The sequence below is a fragment of the Lytechinus variegatus genome, chromosome 3, assembly GCF_018143015.1.
Source record: "Lytechinus variegatus isolate NC3 chromosome 3, Lvar_3.0, whole genome shotgun sequence".
NCBI lineage: Eukaryota > Metazoa > Echinodermata > Echinoidea > Temnopleuroida > Toxopneustidae > Lytechinus > Lytechinus variegatus.
The window spans coordinates 27,783,421-27,805,212 of record NC_054742.1 but is presented as its reverse complement, the minus strand read 5'-3'; the positions used below and the strand labels follow the sequence as shown (position 1 = coordinate 27,805,212).

Sequence of the window (21,792 nt, the reverse complement as noted above, 5' to 3'; positions counted from 1 at the left end):
TGATGAGATGTTCCAATTCTGCGTAACTTACAGCTGTAAGAAATCAAAATGTTCAAAGATTTCAAAGATTCAAACTTTTATTTTGGATCAGGGATAATGCTAGTGTCAAGCCTGGCAAGTCTCGCTTTACAAAGTTTACAAATGAACAGTGACTGAGTTTTGTGAATTATGCATCAATAATAAAGGATGAACCAATAAGTATACATGGCACAGTAACAAAAAAACATATGAAATTGTGACAAGTTGGCCTGAGAGCACAACAAATTATATACTCACAATGATTTTGATTTTCTTTTATTGTTTAATCAAATACACACACAATGTGTTAAACAAATAAGATATTAGAAAATATGAATTATATGATATTCATGAACATGAAAGTCCACATCGATGAAAAAGAGTATGACTGTTAACAGAAATGACACTGCTGATTATTACTAAGGATTCCTTTAGTAAAAATTCTTGATTTCTAACAGCCTTTCAAATTTTCAATGAAATAATGAATGCTTCTTCCAATGCATTACTATCTATTGGTAGTATGGTGTAATTCCTATCCAGTACATGTACATAGTGCTGACTTATACAACACATAAACAGAGGGGCCCTCTTCCATAATTTCTTTTTGGAATGTCCAGCACCCATCAACCTTAATTGTCAAATACAATTTGTTAACCCTCGCACATCTTCAAAGCTTAGGGCACTGCTAATGACTTCACCACACTTGAGCCTACGTTCCAAAACATAATCAAAATGAACGTACAGCTAAACTGCATCAATTATATGCTTCAGGTCATCTCTTCCACTGATGCATCTGCTGATTATGCAATTTGCAAACTGTTCTGCCACGTTTACCTACATTTTTTTTTTCATTTCACCTCAAGTAATTAAAGAATATTATCCTAGATGCTTTTGATTGCAAACAATACGCATTAATGTCATTTCTGTTGTAGTCATTAATACATTCTCTTTTAAAAATATCTTCATAGCCTATTCCCCTTACCTTTGCATTCCGGAGCAGTTGTACAGCCAACAAGAGCATTGTCATCAGGGAAGCCAGAGAACTCGTAGTCCAGACCTCCCTTTGTTCTGGGGCTGTCTCCGCGATCCAATCGAGTACAGATATACATCATGTCTGTACACTGGGCAAAAGGGTCAGTGAGACGGAAGTCCACATCCTCAAATTGGAATGAGTCCTTCTTCTTATAGTGCTGTGCCTGTTGGGCCTCATCAAGGGTCTGACTCTGATAACCAAATCTTGAAGAAAAGAAAAATAATATTTAAAAAATGATCCACAGAATAAGATAATAATGCGATAGTCTATTTGTTATTGTGAAAATAAAAACGTATGAGTAAAAAGAGTATAATCTGCATTTCTGAGAAAAAAATTCATATTCATTCATGATCTTGAAAACCAGAACAGATCATTTTCTTATATACATGTTTATACAAACATACTTTGCAAAGTCTGAAGTTTTCTAGTTTCATCATGGCTTATTGGAACACAAATAGATACATTAAGCATAACTGATTACAGAGGATGTGATTTCTATTTTCTTTGTGGTGGATTTCTTTTTTTTAATGAAAGGAAATATGACAGAAGAAATCATAGTAATCTGCCATTTTCAACATATCAAAAAAGTCTCTTTTCCTCACTTTTACTTGGATGTCTCTAAAAATTTCATTGACCCATTCCTGAAATGTTTAGATACTGACACCCCACATGTTTACGAGTGACTTCATACCTTTGTCCCCTGCCATCTGCATTGGGTGAGGCCCATGCACTGAGTCTCCAAAGACCTTCTCCTTGGACACCTGTTGTATCTTGAGCTTCCTGGAACTTGATGGGTACTCGAAGCCTTAGACGGTTCTCTCTGCCTTCTGATATGCTGCCTGTACTGGTTATCACAGGAGATACCTTCTTCACCTTTACATCTGGGGAAAGTGATATAATAAATCAATGATCAATCAATCTTTACAAACATTATTTCATAACTACCTACTTCTTTTAATCCTCCTTCATATCTTCCTCCCCTTCATCTTTGTCTCTCTTCTCCCCTTTAGCTGTTCTCTTTTCTTCCCCTTCTTTCATCTTCCCTCTTTCTGACTACTACTGCTACTGCTGTTGTTGCTGCTGCTTCTATTACTACTATGACTATGATGATGTCTACTTCTACATATACTACCCGCACAATTTTTACAGAAATATCAAGAATAAAAACTGAAAATTAGGGCAAATCCATGTGCTATAGAAATTGAAAGAACACTTACTGAAAGGACATAAGAAGCAACATTCTCCCTCAGGTTTTATAGGTTGAATACAGAAGGCAGGTTGACAACTCTCGATCACACAGGTCGTGGTAGCATTATCACAAGTACAAGTCGTACATTCATCAACACTCCAAGACTCTCCATGGAGATAAGGTTCTCCTCGATATACACATGGCAGTAGGGGATCTCCCGAGCTGATGCTAAGTGAAAACGATGATTCTGAAAGAGAATTTTATATGATACAATTAAATCAATTAGGAAAAATGTAGATTATACAAGGTAGACTTACATTGTTGATAAGTGGCTCCCTACATCAAGTTACTGGCAGCATTACTATAATTTTACTAACATCATAGAAGTGAGAAAACTGAATCAATATTTCTTTTCATTGAATAATACACAGACCAAACTAGCTTTGTGTATTTAAAAAATGATAGTCTAACCACAATAAGAAATGATTATCTCAATTCCGCAACCAACTTACCATCCTGCAAAAATAAAAAAACATGTATCAAAATAACGGTAATAAATAGAGTATTCCTATTAAGTCAGACTTATGTCCATATTAAACATGGTAATTGTCAAAAAATATGATTATTTCACAAAACAAATATTTCTATGGATAAGAAATAAAATTGCAGCACCTTGGAAGGGCTGAAAAAGGGGTGGTTGAAAACCACGTTTTTTTTTACCTTTTCTGCAATAAATGGAGTGAAACAATACTGAAAATATATAATTCGACAAAACAAACATAATTCCCTCTCTTTTTCATTGTTTCATTTCTTATGTTTGTTTTCATTAGTTTTCAAATTTGAACTTGGTGTCCATGCTGTCTCTTGTAAACATACAAAATTCATCACATACACATACTCTAAAATAAGAGAACCTGCTTTCATGACATGATTGTTCACCTCTCCTCTTCTCTGTAGTCTTCATAGATCTCAAATCTATATAGTTCATAAATTCCATTCAATTTTGTTTCTTGACAAAATAAAAAGAAAAAGTATCAACTACCTTCTACCATACATCAATAATTCAACACATACAGTACAGGACACTGCAGACCTTTTTATGATTATCTAGACAATTCATGGGAATTATTTTGACATGGATGATCATGAATAGGAAGGAGTTAACTATCATGACAACTGCATGTACCTATGCAAGTATTGCTTCTCCATCTCATTTGATTTCTTTTTATAGATGCAGTATGAATATAGTGAGTTACTGATTTCATAAATCATATCAAATGTAAAGTACACATGACAAATGCAAAGCCACTAAGCAGTTCATAAAAATATAGAATAAATGCAATGATATTAATACATCAAACAAAAAGAATGAATTAATTTCCAATCCTGTCGTAAATACTTTGATTTTTTTACTCCTGTGTTCACCTGAGATGAAATTGTGAATGCTATACTCACTCAGCCTCAGCTAAATCATGCTTGACTGTCACAAACCGAACCCTTTCAGCAAACTGAGTCCACTACTGCAAGACCATTATCTAAATAGGTACCAGTAGTAGTAGGTCACACTGGTGTTGGTAGTGATAGGGATGGAAGGGTTTACAGAAATGCATGCAAACATGCAAATATGTTAAACATGCATTTTCTTGTTTCTTCGTATCATGCACCACAACCTCACAAATACTTTTATATGGATAAATGTAAAAACATGTAAAATGCATGCATTACTGATGTCAGTCCTCCCTTATGAATTTATAATTTAACTGAAACCAACACATGTAGATGGATACATTCTACATGTATAGATCCCATTATTTTTTTTCATATATTCCAAAATAAAAATAATTCACTTCAACAATCCTGGTTTTGCATCATTATAAATCTTTATATGTTTTGCCTTTTTATCTGAATCTGTATAGGCCTGCAAGTCTTGTGAATTGGACAATTACAGGATAAGAGCTGAAAATTCACTTTTCTAGACTTCGTCATTTACAGATAATATGCTATCCCTTCCTGAATTAACAAAAGACAAATACACCCACAATAAAGATTGAATATATGGATGGAATAACACATATACCATGCAACATGTTGCATGCAAATAAAAGAAAAAAAACAGATATAGTTGCAAACATGCTTGCAATTGGGTTAACAAACAATAACTACCACATACAACAATGTAAGCATGCAGGCTCACTAATTCTGAAATACAAGAGGAAATGTTTTAAAAATCAGTTACATGAATAAAGTCAATTCAATTTATGTCAAATAATGCAAATGAACCATTTATCAAATGAAAAATTAAGAAATGGATTTATAAGAAAAACTTGAACAGTCCCCATGCATGAAAATGACCTTACAAATCAACCATAAGAGTCACAAGTTTGTACTTATCTCACAAATACATCATGCTTGATCAATTTGCAGCAGGATGTAATCATGTTCTTTTTAGGCTATTATGCAAGAGGCATATTTTTTTTCTTTCATTACATAATCAGCAAAATAGCCAAATCTTTCTGCTGATCATGTTTGGTTGATTTGAAGCTTACTTGTATGCCTGACTAATCAGCATGCATGCTCATGCAAATCTACAGAGTCATTTCAAGAAAGAATTCCAGAAAGAAATTCATGATGTATGGATCATTACACCAAGATTGGTTAGTGCTTAATAATGTTTGAAGACTGCAGTCATCATGAAGAGTCCTACCAGTTAGACATGTTTACCAGTTAAACTCTACATTCAATTAATATTTTCCCAAATAGGGGGGGGGGCACTCAACTATATAGGCCTATTATCATATTACTATACATAAGTACTTTCTTTTCAAAATCTCCTCTTAAAAAAATATGTAGACTATTACTCACAGGCCAAAATAATATTTCGGTGTATTTGTTTTTCAATATCGATTTTCAAAGAATTATAGGCCCAACAAAACCAGACCAGTTTGAGAAAGTTTACATTACGCACAAATCAATAGACTCCATAAACATCCCTTTAGTTTTTGCTTTTAACATATTTGGCTTAAAATTAAAACTTTTGTTTTATCAACTTTATTTTTTATCACTAATTAAAAGAAATAATGTACATATCACATCATCAGAAGCAAATTATCCTTTTTAATGTGATTATTTTGTCACATGTATTTGCACCTACACCAATATAGAAGAGTGCTCCCACCCAAGTAACTAAGTCTAATTAGTCTAATTTAATTGAAGTGCATCCTAGATACAAGAATGTATCAATAAAAAAGTAACATCTAACCTGAAATCCAACCTGAATTCCAACCAAAATTCAGCTAAGATAAGTGCTGATACATGGCTTACAAATTCAAGTCTGCACAGCAACCTCGCCTCCCCCTTCCCCCGAAAAAATATAACATAGACTTAAAGAAAAAAACAAAATGACAACAATATCAATAACAATATCAGTAAAAAAAATAAATGAAATGGATAACAGAATAAATAAATAAAGATGGAAATTAGTTCTCTATCAAAACAGAGGGCTCATAATAAAGTATTTATGTCCAATTCACAAAATGCATTGAAGAAAGTAAATACGAGGACAGAAGTGATGGTTGATGAAAGTTTTTAGTATTCAGAAACAAGTCATTAGATAGTTTCTTTTATGACACAAAGATTTGTGCATGGGATAGTCCGGTTAGACCCTACTCTCCTTCCTTTATTTTTGTTTTGTTTCTTTTTCAAACACCCATGCTTTCACATTGTACCTATACTAATGCAGTTGTCAATCCTATTGCTTAAGTATTATAGCTGATCACTTTTTGGTTGATTAAATATGAAAATTATAATTTGTACGAACAGTGTAGGCCTACATGAAATACGCAACAAAAAATCTAAGAAATATATTGTATCAAGCAACAAGAAAATTTCAAATTTTGGCACTTTTATTAAAGATTTCAGATTAAAAACATTCAAATCAATTCATCAATTCTATCTTCTATTCTTTCAGTTTTAATGCATTTTTTTAAATAATCATGGCTTACACATTAATACTAATAGCAACAATAAAAAAAAAATAAGAAATTAGCACTGAGTGAGAGTGTAAATTGAGCACATTGCATTGGCGATCTGTGCATTCAAGAAATTGATGGGCTAATGTAAAGGAAGCAGGTTGATGGGAACTTCAGTTGGGGAAATTGCTCTTCATTCACAAACTCCTAAGAACTGTTGATGGCCTAAGTACTGATGATGGACAGAAGTGGAGATGAGGAGTCTCTTCCAGTAATTACTACCACCCTCATGGGTCATGGAAAGGTACAGGCAGTACAAGGACGGTAGGTAGAGACAATGCAGGGCTACAAAGAGAATTGCCACGTTTGCACCTCTTCCACTGTCTGGTTGCGGTACATACTGTCATATTGGCAAAGCAGAGCGGATTTGATCCTTATCCTATGGCATTACTCAGCGTTGGTGCAGGGAGGTGGGGCTTAGCTGGGCCAGTGGCCGCCAACCCCTCAGACTAACTGCTGAGTTGACAACTCTGGAGTTCACCAACATAACCTTCGACTGCTGGGATACAGACATTACTCAACTAAACATGTTCTTCATCGTGCAGGAATGGTCCACAATTACAATAGTGGTCAAACTTTTTTTCCCTTTAATTATTCAGACATGATAATCCCCCACATGCTGAGAAAGTCATTTCCTAACTGTATACATGTAATTGCATTGTACCTTCACTTTGGAAGTTTCAGTAATGCACATTTTTAAAATGGGTAGGCCTATAGATGAATAACTTAATTGATGGTAAATACATTATCTTGCAATTATTCCGTGTTTCATAACTATATGGTCTTTCAAAATCAATTGTTAAATCCAGCATGGTGAAGATGCCCAGGTCCGGCAAATATAAAGGGAAAAATTGTCATATATAAATTGAAAGAACCCTGTTCCTCCTTGTTACAAATAATATTAGACTTATGAAGGATATTCTACTTTCCAATTTCAAATACTTAGTCTCAAATTTAATAAGAGAACAATTCAAAACAAATATCATCCAAATGATAATGCACTTTAGATCTCTAATTCAAGAAACGTGAAAGTGAAACAGATAATTAACAGAAAGACTGAGGCATCTAGGAGAAAATGAGAGTTGCAGGTGGGTTGGTTTTATTCTTATTTGTAACAGTTGGAGACTTTCATAACATGTAAAAAGTAAGAACTTGAAATATGCGACACCTGTTGTGTATGACCCCTGATGGCAAAAGGATCATGTACCAAGAACTTTTTTATTTTAACCAACCTACATCAGCTCAGTATTGCTAATATTTTAGTGCTTTTGTTTATACGGTGTGAATATATATGGCATATATATGTAGCTACCGAACTATCCAGATCCAACATAAGTGAATAGGAATATTAATTAACAAATCTTAAAATCAAAATGTCCAAAAATGTAAGGCTACATTAATAGGACCATTCGCAATGTTAACTTATTTAAATGTATTCAAAATGAATTGACTTGCTACATAAAACATTCATCTATGAGTTTAAAGCATTATTTTACACAGAATCATCCAAAAACTTTGACAACACTGGACAGGTGAAATACATTGTTACATGGATTGTGTTAAAGAGGCTTACTTTGCAGGCCATCATTCCAAAATATAATATGCAAATACATTTCATTTTCTACTCCCTAAAAATTATGTAGAAAATTTCTGTCTGTTGACATTTGCACCACAATACCAGTAATGTAGGCTTATCAATGAATGTCTAAGTAAAAGCTTACAGTTATACAATACAATCCTTCAACAAACAATCTTAGTAACCATGGTAACAGTGATTCTACACTACAGTACTAGTACCAATTTCTTTATTAGTATAACTGAAAATTGTTACTTAATAAAGCATTACAGCAAAAGGTTATATTTAAATTTCTTAGATATGAGAGAGCATGGACACACAAGCAAGCTTCAGCACATCATCTTAGTGCACATTAAACTAAGATAAATCCCTAAACCTATCCAACAATATAATCATGCATGAGAACTGCCAAGGTAATCTAATATAATAATACATGTATGTATTTTAATATGAGGTATTTATCATATATAGGTGGTTATATCAAAAATAAATTTAGGAAAAGCAGTGTCCTACCTTGTCCCTGACATACTACAGCAAAAGCTGTTATTGCCGCAAAAATGAATAGCAGTGTCTGCCTATGCTGGCGAATCTGGTCCACAAAGCTATACATGGTGTACAATCTTTGTGGCGGACCAGTGAGCGAGCAATCAGGACTACAGTTTGTTTGAAGAGTGCTGCTGATAAAACTTTTCTCTCTGCCAGCTTGCTCCTGGCTCTTCACTGTTATTACTGGGAGGGTTTTATCCCACTATTATGGGATGGATGACACCAGCGGTCATCCTGCCAGCCAATAGGATGCCTTCCCTCAGCAGGGACCGCCCCAACCCGGCTCTGCATGGGAAGCTTACAGCAGCATGTGCACTGTGAGTAGGGCAGACTTCCTACCACTACCAGTCAGGCTCTGCTCTCCTAGCAGTGAAGGTAACCTGCCGCTAACTGTATTAACCTTTGCTGCTATGATTTGTCTCCCAGCCCCTCAAAGTACAGGGGAAGAGAGACCAGGGTCTTGAACTCTCTACACCCATCCAATTTCCTTCTATCTACCACCTCTTAGGTCTGTAAGTACAACAAAATTACCTAAAATGATAAGTATTTTGACACACGCAGGGAATTTACTATCAAACATGTATTCAGAAGAAGAAAATACACTATCAAAATTACTCTCCAACTGAAAAATATTAATGTGTATGTTACAAAAATAAGTACCTAAAAACAAACATTAATATCTCACTGTATAAATTAACAGTTTGGAATTGTCTGACATATTAGATTCACACTCTCCAATCAGGAAATTCTACTTCCCTGAAAATAACAATTGGTGACAAATAATGTATGAATAGGAAATGGACACCACTCAACTACAAAAACGTTCACTTAGCATAAAATTACTTATTCATGTGTAAAGGCTTACATGTGATGAAAGGAAAATTTGATAATATCAATTCATAATATCAATTCTCTGACATTATGAAAAAGAAACAAAATATCAATCACAACTTGTGTTCATATTCATTTTTCTCTATCATCATTTTGAAAACTGGAAAGATCCTTGTTGGAGTTTTTCTTCAAATTCAAGGAACAATTAAAAAGTAGCTTTGCATGGCAATTCTAAATGGGTGCCTTTGGAGAATGACCAAGCTCATGCATATATTAATTCTTATGAAACCACACATCTAATCGTTATGATCTGATTGGCTGGAGAATAAGATCTTTGCCAGGTAAGCAAATTTACGGATTCGTCAATCTTTAGGTCGGATATTCTATCAAATGGTATCAAGATAAGCAACAGGAAAAGACATAGCACAGCAGAATTTTGCTATCTCTACTGGGAACAGTTTTGACATAAACATCTGTGGCAAAAAACTGCAATATTTAACCCCACTTCAACAGCTGTTGGGGGGAAAAACTCACAACAAATTCATATGGAAGAAGTGTTGTGAACAGGTCAGATAGGACCAGTCTGTCACAAATGGTCACTCCCCCTTCCAACATAAACCTTGAATATCATTATGGTAAAAAGCCAAGGTGCGCATAAATAGTTGCAGTCTGTGCAAAAACTGTCACATATGCATAAGATCGGAACATAATGTAGATAATTCAAATTGATGACATTGACAAACTTTTCCATAATCTGCAATAAAAGGAGGTTACATAAAATGGAAAGGATATTATGATGGTTGTAATATCCTGGAGAAAGGATTAAACTTCATGCCCACAAAAATTGTTTGGTAAAAAGGCATATTATTTTAAACATAGATGAAGAAGTAACAACAGAATCATTTTGGAACCAGTAACTTTTAAAATGAACACTCATATATTAAATTTTAAAATAAAAGGAAAAAAAGAAAGAACTTTTTAAAATACAAGGAACAGAAAAGCTTGATATTCAAGCTTATATCAAGTGTCAACAGGAAATAAAATATTGATATGTAGCAGATTAAATTTTCTGTCAAATAAACTAGATTGTCCAAAATCATGTGAGATTTCATTGATGATTTCCAGTGAACTGCGGTCTATTTCTGAATCAAAGCAATTGTGTTAAGGGGGAAGTTCTCCATGACAAAAAGTTAATTGTCAAAATAACTAAAAAATAGTAACAGATATTGCCAAAGGTTTGAGAAAAATCCATCAAAAAAATTGAAAATTTATTAGAATTTATTTGATTTGTGATGTCATAAACGAGCAGCAGCCCCATATGTTATATGCGAGCAGCATTCCTACATGTACATAGCAAATGGTAAAAATTAATGAAGAGTGAATGAAGATCTCTTGTTGATTTTTAACAGTGAATGCAAACCAAGATTGAAATTTTACCTTTGTATTGCTAGCTAATGGAAAAGAAAGAACTTTTAACTAATCATGTTTTAATATTTACATCACAAACACTACCTTTGTAATATTTTTCTTCTTTCATAATTTCAGACAGTGTACAAGTGGACAAAAGTATAATTTAAACCATATTGATCCTACTGTTTGATAGCATAGCCACTGTTACATAATGCACCCTGTTTCCACATCCTTTTCAAACTGGGTTGAACCCACCAAAAAAAATCTCATTATTGCTTGCATCATCATGTACCTTGATACCTACAACAGATGTATTGAAACCCTACTTATAATATGAAAGTTCAAAATGGTAGTACAAACATGAGGGCCTTGCTCCACATAACTAATCCAAATGAAATCCAAGCATTCAACTTGCATTATTAGCAAACTGCCAAATCTTCAGAAAATGCCCTGTTGAAATGGAGTTGCAACCAAGCATCCATGTGTTTTGCATCAATTTTTCAAGTTCAGATTGACAACAATGAAGACAAGTTTATGTCGCATAAAAATGGGAAGTATCACTTGACTGATCCAGACATAGATAAATAAGAAAAAAACCTGCAAAGTTGAGGTTGATTGGAATAATACATGTAATAACAACGCACAATGTCACATCATACCATCTCATGTCATGTTAGGTCAAATATAGGCCTACATGAACACCAAATACTTTGACTCTTTGAATCCCTTGGAGAATATATAAAACAAAAGACAGAATCACACCTGCCACCTAAAGAAAAGTAGCAAATAGTTTTTATAGTGAAGATGACTTGCACAATTTCTGGTTCCTTGTAATATCAAATTAATTTTTTTTTATTGATTCTTTTATTAAACCATGAATATATACATGTACAAGTATAGTGCAATTATAAACTAAGACAGTAGGCCTACATCATATATTGGCCTGTGACAGGGGCCAGAATGCAATATCAATATTGTGAAATAGGGAAATAAGTACAAACTAGAAGTTTAAATCATCATAAAAACAAACTTTGGTAGTCTGTCATGGTTTTTTTATGGAATATTTCATGTAATAATGTATGCAACCAATTATTCATAATGATTATTATGAGAATGATACAATGATGATGTTTAACCATGACTGATTGTAATGATGATGAACGTAATCAAAAAAGTAAAATGATTAAAATAAAATGATCAAGAGTCAGAGTTTAACTAGGTTCAATTCTGCCTGAAAAGTTTGACAAGAAGTCCCCCCCCAAAAAAAAAAAAGTTATCATTCCAAAATGATGGACACTTAGACCCTAACCCTGATAAGCAAAAACAATTTTTAGAGTCATCATTCATTTTACAGGCTGCATAATTAATGAGTGTTCTGTATTTACAGGTGCGCACTTAATGCATTCTATATGTTGCACCATTAAATTATCAAATTGCCCGGTAGAGATACCCCACTTTCAGGCGCGTCCGAGAGATTGCAAGATCTAAGACATCAATGATGGAATAGTAGGCCTATGTATTCCATCATTGATTTCACGACATAGTAAATTTTCTTCATGGGCAATTTGTTTCAACATCATAGTTAGAATATATTTGGTCACGTGATGCTATCCGACTGATTACCCTCTGTAAGGCAATTAAGTTCCCCAGATTGAATATAAACAGAAAATGAGAATATCAAATCCAATTTTGCAAGTGAAATAATGACACTTGAACACGTCTGGAAGCTAATAGTCTCAGCCTACAATATTGCGAAAGCTTAGTGAAAACTGTACTACAGTCCACTTTTAAGAAGAAAAGGTCAACAGGCAAAGTGATGAACTACACATGTTTTTATAAAATCATTAGAAAATTTTATTCAAAATGGTGGGAAAATGCACAGAAATGTGCACAGACATGGGGGCCCTTTTCATACACTTATGGGGCAGGCTAGCCAGGAGGCACACTAAAGTGTAAAAAGCATTCACAATCACATTAACATTAATCATTCACTCTAATGATTCTTACTCTCTAATGTTTGGAGCCTCCTCGATAAGGCAGGCTCCCAATGATGCTAAGATGATGCTAATCGAGGTTAGCCCCAAATAATGTCATTATCATAGTTTAAACAATAATTTTAACTAAATACCTAGAAAAAATAAACACAATTTTTGCAGGGATCAATTTTCTTTTTTTACAATATCACCTTCGATCATACCCCTCTGCACATGTGAAATATTTTGGTAACTTAAAAATGGTATCGTATTACCGAGCGTGTCTGTCTGTGGGAAAAGTAAGAAAATCAACGAAAGGCAAAAGCGATTTTGTGTCTGCCCACCTATGAAAATAACCAGAAATATTGTGATTTGCGAGGGCACGCAACAGAATTGTATCGAAACCTCATTGTGAAATTACTGAGATGGAATAACACTTTTCATAAAAGCCTTGCAGGTAAACTTTAATGTTGACCTGAAAATTACCTTTGATCTTACCATGTGACCTCCGACTGCAGCATAACATGCAGGTCCCCAAGTCCATGTACCACCCAAGTTTGGTTGAAAAGTGACTTACGGTTGCGGAGTTAGGTGTCATAAGAGTCTTGCATGTAAACTTTCATGTTGACCTTACCATGTGACCTCCGACTGCAGCCTAACATGCAGGTCCCCCAAGTCCATCTAACACCCAAGTTTGGTTGAAAAGTGACTTACGGTTGTTAGTGGATTAAAGTTCCATCAATTTTTAGTATGAACCGTTAGGCCTATTCAATATTATACAGAACAAAACTGAAGAAGATTACATAGATCTAAATCTAAAGCCAAAAAGAAGGCTTCAAAATTGTAACGTGCCCAGACACCCCATACCCGTCATATATTAGTATAGATATAGTCATGTACTGTATTACCGGACACTACCATGATTCCAGGGGGGCGTTTCATCATTATTTTTGTCCGACAAGTTGTCAGATCTGACAACTTTCCTGGATTCTGATAGGTTGAGAAGCACTGTTACTATAGTAACTGTCGGATAAAACGTCTGACAAGTCCTTTCATGAAACGCTCCCCAGATGTGCATGTTACTGAGTACAAAAACAATTTTGTACCGTAAGAAATAAATAGAAGTTAGAACAAGATTGTAAAAACAAGGTAAAAAAATCTACTCTTTACCTTATCTAAAATTGACAGAAAAAATGCTTAAAATATCATACAACATATAGTTTTGCATTAAGAAATATTTTGACAGAAATATTGGCCTGATTATCCGAATTAATTATAATCAAGAATATCTTCACCTGTCCGGCACATGTCCAAAATCATGATGTACCGTAATTTGTCACAAACGAAAATGATTGCTTTTCGCAGAGGGTATGGGGCAAGTCCCGGGGGGGGGCACTCGACCAAAAAAGTGGTGGGGGTGTGCCGCGGGCGAGACAAAAAACGGGGGCCTCGGAGCGGGCTAATTGTAAAAAGGAGGGTCCTCGGAACGGGCTTCGGAACTACAAATGTTTGTAAAAAAGGGGGTCCTTGGAACAAGTCGCCTGCATGTAAGTGCGCATATGCATCCCCATGGAACGGGCATACGCGCATACAGCTAGCCCGGCGGCACGAGCGCCGGGTGCGCTAGCACATAGGCAATGGTCGAACATCGCTCAGCGGCCGCTTTTCACCAAAATTGCGGCTCATTGTAGCAGATCAATGCGACCGGAAAGGCGTAACGGAAAATATGTGAAGCTTTGGAGCGGATTTCTTTCTTCGCTTTTCACGATAAGAAGAAAATGCTATGTCTTGGAGCGGCTTTCTCTGTTCTTTTTCTCAATAAGACAAAAAAATTTGAGTGTAAAAATGGGGGTCCCCTCCGCGGCACATACCCACTATGCATATACTGAGTGCCCCCCCCCCCCCCCCCCGGGGGCAAGTGCAGTGCAAAGAAAACGGTTGGTAAATATAAAATAATTACCCTATTTATAACTTTCATATTTGGAATAGCAAATGCGAATTTTTCTTGATTGCTTTTCCTGTGTCATTTTTAAATCACTAAAATAAAGGTGTCCAGCAATCGGATACACTGCCATACGTTTACGCCGATCTCGCCCGCTGAGATCCACCGGCTGGTTGCGGAGAGGGGGTGCGATGCCCGAGGGGAAAGTCATACTCATAGTCATACTCATTCCTTGTTAAACACTTTCAAAAGGCTAAATAACTCTCGCACTACGTAAATATCGAGGGAGAAATTAAACAATAATAATGGGCCTAAATATCATTACAAACAGCTTCAAGTACAATATAGAAAATGTTTATTTTCGTTAATTACTGTACGCAACTTACGGCTGGAGACACACTTTTCAACTGTAATCGATTGCATGCACTGCAGCATGCAGTGCACGTATCACGTATCCTGACCTGCGCTGGATCCGTTCCGTACGTAAGATCGGCTTTTGAAGACGCTCAGCGTCATTCAGAAGACGAAAAGTTTGACGAAAAATGCTTATTCTATTTGTGCGTTAAAATACCGAGTGGATCACTCGCATAACATGAACTTAATGAAAAAAATAAAACATGAATACATGTTTCTCAAGACTTTTTTCTAACAAATGACTTGATACTATAGATGAAGAGTTCCGCTTAAAAAAACACCTTTTCAGTAATTGACAAGAGAATTCTTTAACAAACACTTTTTATCATCAACTCCCAAGTTAATTTATTTGAAATGGGGGTTTGCAGTACGACGATGACTGTAATATCTCATATAGGATTATGATTTCATCGGCAACTGGATTAGCCAAAATTAGATTTCATATCACATCAAAGGATCGCTATCTCGATTATCCAAGAGTAAATTCAGGGGCGGTGGAGGAAAGTCGAAAGTGGGGGGAACTATTTAAAAAAAAGACTTATCTACAGTAGTGTAATGACTAATGAGCCAAATCTGTTGAGGGAGCTAGATATGTTGCATCACATAAAATTGAAAAGAAGCTAAGAGTGAGCGAGCAAAAATTTCATTATTTTTAAAATGAAAATCCAATTTGTGATATAGATTTTGACGTAATATTCAGAAAAAATATATAATATTTCACCCTTCTCCTTTTCCATTCTTTCCATTTCTTTTTTTTGTGAAAATTTTTTGGGGGGCAAGAGCCCCCCTCCCATCTATACGACACTGCTAATCTAACCCACTCACATGACTCATGAACCTGAAGGCACTTTGGATTATTCTTTCATAAGTAGTAACAGCTAAAAATGAGAATATTGTTGTTGTTTTTTTTTTGTTTCAAAGGGGCACTTGTTAACACATAAAACGGGTCCTTCTCGGTGAAAGGGGTACAGAACATGTTCGTGAAGGGCACTTTTCTTCAGGTAAAAAAGGGAACTGATTCGAAAAAAAGTGCACTTACAAGAAGGCAATTAAGGGGTACTTGTTTACAGATAAAACGGGTCCTTTTCGGGTGAAAGGGGCACAGAATACGTTTCGTTAAAAGGGGCATAGTTTCAGGGCTTCAATAGTGGGGGGCACTGATAAGAGATAGGGCATTTGAAAACCCTTGGTAACATCTAAAACGGGTCCTCGTTAGGTGAAAAAGGGCACAGTACACGTTCGTATGGGGGCATTTCTTTGCGTAAACAGGGGCACAATTCCCCCCCCCCCCCAGGATCGCTACCCCTGGTAAATATGATACGATTTAAAATAGTATCAAATACTTCGTGATGATATACTCTTTCAGGCAATATTAAACAATAATTTCGTGTTGATGGTATATTTTCCAGTAAATTTCCGATTTGGAATGGGTGCAAACATTTGTCAACTCATTTGGTATAAATGTATGCCCAAACCACAGAAATTAAAGCTGCATTCAGTGACCCCCCCCCCTTCTCCCCCTCCACCCTCTCCCCACTCTTTCTCTCTCTCTCTCCCTCTATTTCTCGAGACTAACATATTTTTTTTAACTTTCTTCTGAATGCATGGAAACCACAGAAACTAAAATAAAAAAAAAACTTTAAAAATCATTCAGTATCCGACTTTTATATATACTGCATCTAATGGATCAGACGAATTTTCTAATCTACCCCCCGGGATCTGATGGCAATCCACCTGCTCTTCAAATTCAACGGAATAAATCATGAGGCTGTATATGTGTCCAAATGACAAAAGAAGACAATGGCAGAGGATAAATTAACATACTTGGGTTTAATCAACATCCCGTGGTTTGCTTTATGAACCAATTATGGCAACCACTCATGTGACCTTCAAGTATCAGAGATTGGTCTTCGATTTTCTAAATTCGAAATCAAAATAATTCCCCGTGAAATTCATTTGAACTGAGGGAGGCTGCATGAAGCAATCGAAGGGATACACGTAGGGCAGCTGGTATAAAGAGAAATAGGGGAATAGTAATCTCAGAAAATAAGCTCAACATTTTGTTAAGATTTTTTTTAAGAGTAAGGAATAAGTCAATCAATCAATAAACAAATTGATGGACATAACACATAATGACACGAAAATCTTACCAAATATAGAATTTGATAAAGAAAACATAAACAATGAAACCCTATATATGATTTTTTTCAAATAATATAGAAAAGGGGGCAGAAGAAAAAGAGAAAAAGAAAGGTGGCGAAAGAAAGAGGATTGGAAAAAAGAGAGGTCTACCTGGTCTAGATCCTGCATCTCTCTTTTACCTCTTTCATTCGGTTATAATCACAACGCCTAAGATTATCTTGCCCTCCACATCTCTCTCTCCCTCTATCCTTTGACACAATCAACCATTACATATTTTTATACAAACTTTCTCATTATGGGATTAGTAAAAAGGCCTTGGAGTTTTTCAGAAGTTACCTTATAAACAGGACTTAATTTGTAGTGATTAATAATTTTGATTATGAAATTCATCACACTGTCTGTGGTGTGCCTCAAGGTTCCCTTTTACGTCAATTGCTCTTAATGTTATACATCAATTATTTTCACCTCATCCTCTTTTTTATCATTTTTTTTCTTTTCGCAGGTGATACTATCGCAATTTTACACACAACAATCCCCATATTATTTTTGAATTATGCTCTGCGTGTGATTGGACACAAGCTAATAAATTATCGCTAAATTTTAAGAAGACACTGTGACATTATATAGTTTCAGCAGCTCATTAACACTTTTCCAGGTCTTGATTTTGTATGAATTTAGAACAAATTGAATCTACTAAATTCCTTGGTATCTTTGTTGATTGTAAACTGTCCCGGAAAGTTCACATTGTCCACCTATGCAAATTGCTATCAAGAAATCTCCGAGTCATTAATAATCTTAAACCACATTTTCTGCATCATATATCTTGAAAGTATTGTATTTTACTTTATTATTACCAAATCTAAATAATGGGAAATGCCTCTAAGACAAAACTTTAATCAATACTTAAATTAAAAAAAGAGCAATGAGGACAATTGCTTCTTATGACTTTTTCGCTCATACTAATCCACTATTTTATTCAAACTAGTTATCAAAAGTAACCAATTTATATTTTTACTTTGTTGGTATTTTATGTACTAACTGAATACAAATGATTTATTAATTAGTTTCTTCAAAATCAAGAAATCCTTTCTTACCCGACTCGACAAGTTCACGATTTTCTAATTTCCCCAGTACGTAGGCCTACTGTTCTTACTCTCAAAACATTTCCTTATACTTGCCCTTTTTTTGGAACAATTTAGACAGCGATATGATTCAGCCGCCCTCATCGTATTTTAAACGGAGACTGAAAAAAAAAATCTGGTACAATCGTATACTTGTATGAAGATAATCTCTTTACTAGAGTGACTATCATGTAGAACTCTATATAATGCATTTATATTTCTTAATTTTATTCATCTTTCTTCATTGCGTTAGGAGTTTTAATCATTGGGGGGGGGGGCTGTGATTACAAGCTATGCTTTTTATTAGGTTCCTCGTATTTCACAGTACTCAATTCAATGACTTTATTAAACAGTGAATGTAATCATTTTCATTATGCTCTTAGTTTGAACAAGATGTATGTATTTTGGTAAAATGTGAAACAAGAAATCAAATTAAATCAAATATCGAAATAACGCCTCCCAACATAAGCATATGAGTATAACCAATGGTTCAATTAGAATACAGGGAGTATGTTTTATAGTTCGGATTGTCTCTTCTGTCTCTTACATATATTATCCTGAATTATTATTATTAAATTTGTTCAACATTCCCATTTTATGACGTTTCACAGTTAACATAAAATTCATGTCATTTTCCCCAAATTTTGCATAGTTACTTTAGCATCTACATATTCTATATAATGCACAAAAAAATTTGCATGGGTAATATGTGGTTGATTTGTTTGTTTGTTTTTTGGCTATCAAGCTTTGAAGTTCGACTAATTAGAAATTCTCAAGAATTGCGCATTCAAAAGAATTGGGTGTTTTAAGACCTCACAAGATCACTATTTTAAGTTTAAGCCTCTATTAATCAGTCAAAATCCACGTAATTTTCACCTCAAAGTTAACAGTCTTGTTCAGAATTGTATACTTGAAGGACAAGTCAACCCCAACAAAATTTGATTGGAATAAAAAGAACAGACTCTAACAAAAATAACACTAAAAATGTCATCAAAATCGGATGTAAAATAAGAAAGTTATGACATTTTAAAGTTTCGCTTAATTTCACAAACAGCTATATTCACATCATGGTCAGTATGCAAATGAGGAGACTAATGACGTCATCCACTCACTATTTCATTATATGAGATATGAAATATTATAATTTTATCCTCATTGTCAAGTGAAAAAACGATCAATTCCTTCCTGAACATGTGGAATTAGCATTGTTTAATACTATAATGGTTCAGTCAAATTCGTCCTTATTGTCAAAACTTTAAAAAAGGAAATATTGTATAATTCAAACAATAAAGAACAAAAGAAATAGTGATCGAGGGACATCATCGACTGTCTCATTTTCGTGTCACTGAGTTGTGCATTTCACTGTTTTCTTTTTTAAATAAGGGAAACCTAAAAATGTCATAACTTTATTATTTTACATCCAATTTTGTTGAAATTTTCAGCATTATGCTACTTTAATTTTTCTTTATTTATTCAAATCAACATTTTTTTCTGGGTTGGACTTGACCTTTAAAATGGAAAATCTATTCATATTTTCCAACAAGTGAGTACGAATAACTTTATGACATTGTTTAATACTTAATTAATAGTAAAGGGGCTTAACACTATTACAATTAAAGCCCCTTCCATTTTCCACAGTTCATCTTATTAAAATAAATGACTTGACCATTTTCGCCATTTTCTCTCAATCCATTCTTGCTGATCTTGCCCCGGGGGCACTCGACCAAAAAAAGTGGTGGGGTTGTGCCGCGGGCGAGACAAAAAACGGGGGCCTTGGAGCAGGATTATTGTAAAAAGGAGGGTCCTAATCATCATCGTCATCATCACCACCACCACCACCTTAAACGACACCAACACCAACATCACCATAACCACCATCATCTTCATCATCATCACCACCACCACCATCATCATTACCACCACCTCCAACGACACAAACACCACCACCAGCATCATCATCACCACCACTTCCAACGACACCAACATCATCATCACCACCACCACCACCATCTTCATTATCATCATCACCACCACCTTCAACAACGACAACACCACTACCATCACCATAACCACCATCATTATCATCATCATCACACCACCATCATCATCACCACCACCACCACCATCATCTTCATCATCATCATCACCACCACCTCCAACAACAACACATAAACCACCACCAACATCATCATCACCACCACCTCTAATGACACCAACACCACCAACATCATCATCACCACCACCACCACAACCATCTTCATCATCATCATCACCGCCACCTCCAACAACGACACAAACACCACCACCATCATCATCACCATCTGCAACAACACCAACATCACCATCATTATCACCACCATAACCACCACCATCTTCATCATCATCACCACCACCACCTTCAACAATGACACCAACACCATCACCATAACCACCATCATCACCACCACCACCACCATCTTCATCATCATCACCACCACCTCCAACAACAACACAAACACCACCAACATCATCTTCACCACCACCTCCAATGACACCAACACCACCATCATCATCACCACCACCTCCAACGACACCACACCACTAACATCATCATCACCACCACCACCACCACCACCACCACCTTAAACGACACCAACACCAACATCACCATAACCACCATCATCTTCATCATCATCACCACCACCACCATCATCATTATCCCCATCACCAATGCCTATTTTCCTGTCACAGTTACCCTCTTTGATGTTTTCAGGTCAAGCCTAGTCAAAATGAATTTTATTTAATTTGGGAGAGGGAAGCAAGAGAATGAAAATTCCATGAAAAGTGGATATCAAATTAGAAAGTTATGGCATTGTTTAATAAAATTATGTGAATTATTTGTTTTCTTTAAGAACCCAACCACGTTCCTCCTACTTATTGGAAGAAAAATGAATATTGATATATTTTGAATAATAAAGGGTGACTCCCATAGAGCATGACATCGGTTTCATTTGCCTACCAGTGAAGTGTTGAATTATTGTGAAGTGTCATGACTTTCTTAACATCCAAATTCCATTAATTTTTTTACTCTAAATTTGACTTTTTGTGTTGCTATATTTTATTCAACTTTTCTTTGGGTGGATGTGACCTGTAACCCGTTCATTTTATTTTTTACTAATGTCTTACAAAAATATATTTTCCTTGTTTCTTTACTTTCCTTTATCCAAAAATATGTGAAATTACTTCCCTTTTGAATTAAATTTTGTAGCATTTTCCTGATAAAATATATATTTCTACCTCTTCATGGATGAAATCTCTACCAGTCAGAGATAACAGTCTCTGCTGTCATTAAATGGATGAAATGAAAAAAAAACACCTGCTATCTAGGAAGAGTGTCATTTAGTTTGCCATTGGTAGTTCCATTCTATCATATGTTTTTTATTTTCAAAATATACCAAATACAAATAATTGTAATGTTATTTGTGTAGGAAAAAAAAAATCAACACACAAGTACATCACAAGACAATATTCAGATATTCTAACCAAACAAACTTCAAGCTCACACCACCACATATCTTGAGAATAGGAGG

General features: G+C 35.1%; 1 protein-coding gene across 1 annotated transcript in view; it reads right to left on the bottom strand.

Moving 5' to 3' along the window:
- The window catches only part of LOC121410679, a 34,561-nt gene extending 25,977 nt beyond the window's left edge, over nucleotides 1-8,584 (bottom strand). The window contains 4 exon segments of the mRNA XM_041602920.1: nucleotides 1,001-1,254; nucleotides 1,743-1,932; nucleotides 2,269-2,487; nucleotides 8,358-8,584. Coding sequence (XP_041458854.1) covers nucleotides 1,001-1,254; nucleotides 1,743-1,932; nucleotides 2,269-2,487; nucleotides 8,358-8,454 — 760 coding nt within the window. The 5' untranslated portion in view covers nucleotides 8,455-8,584.
- Nucleotides 8,585-21,792: the final 13,208 nt, after the last annotated feature.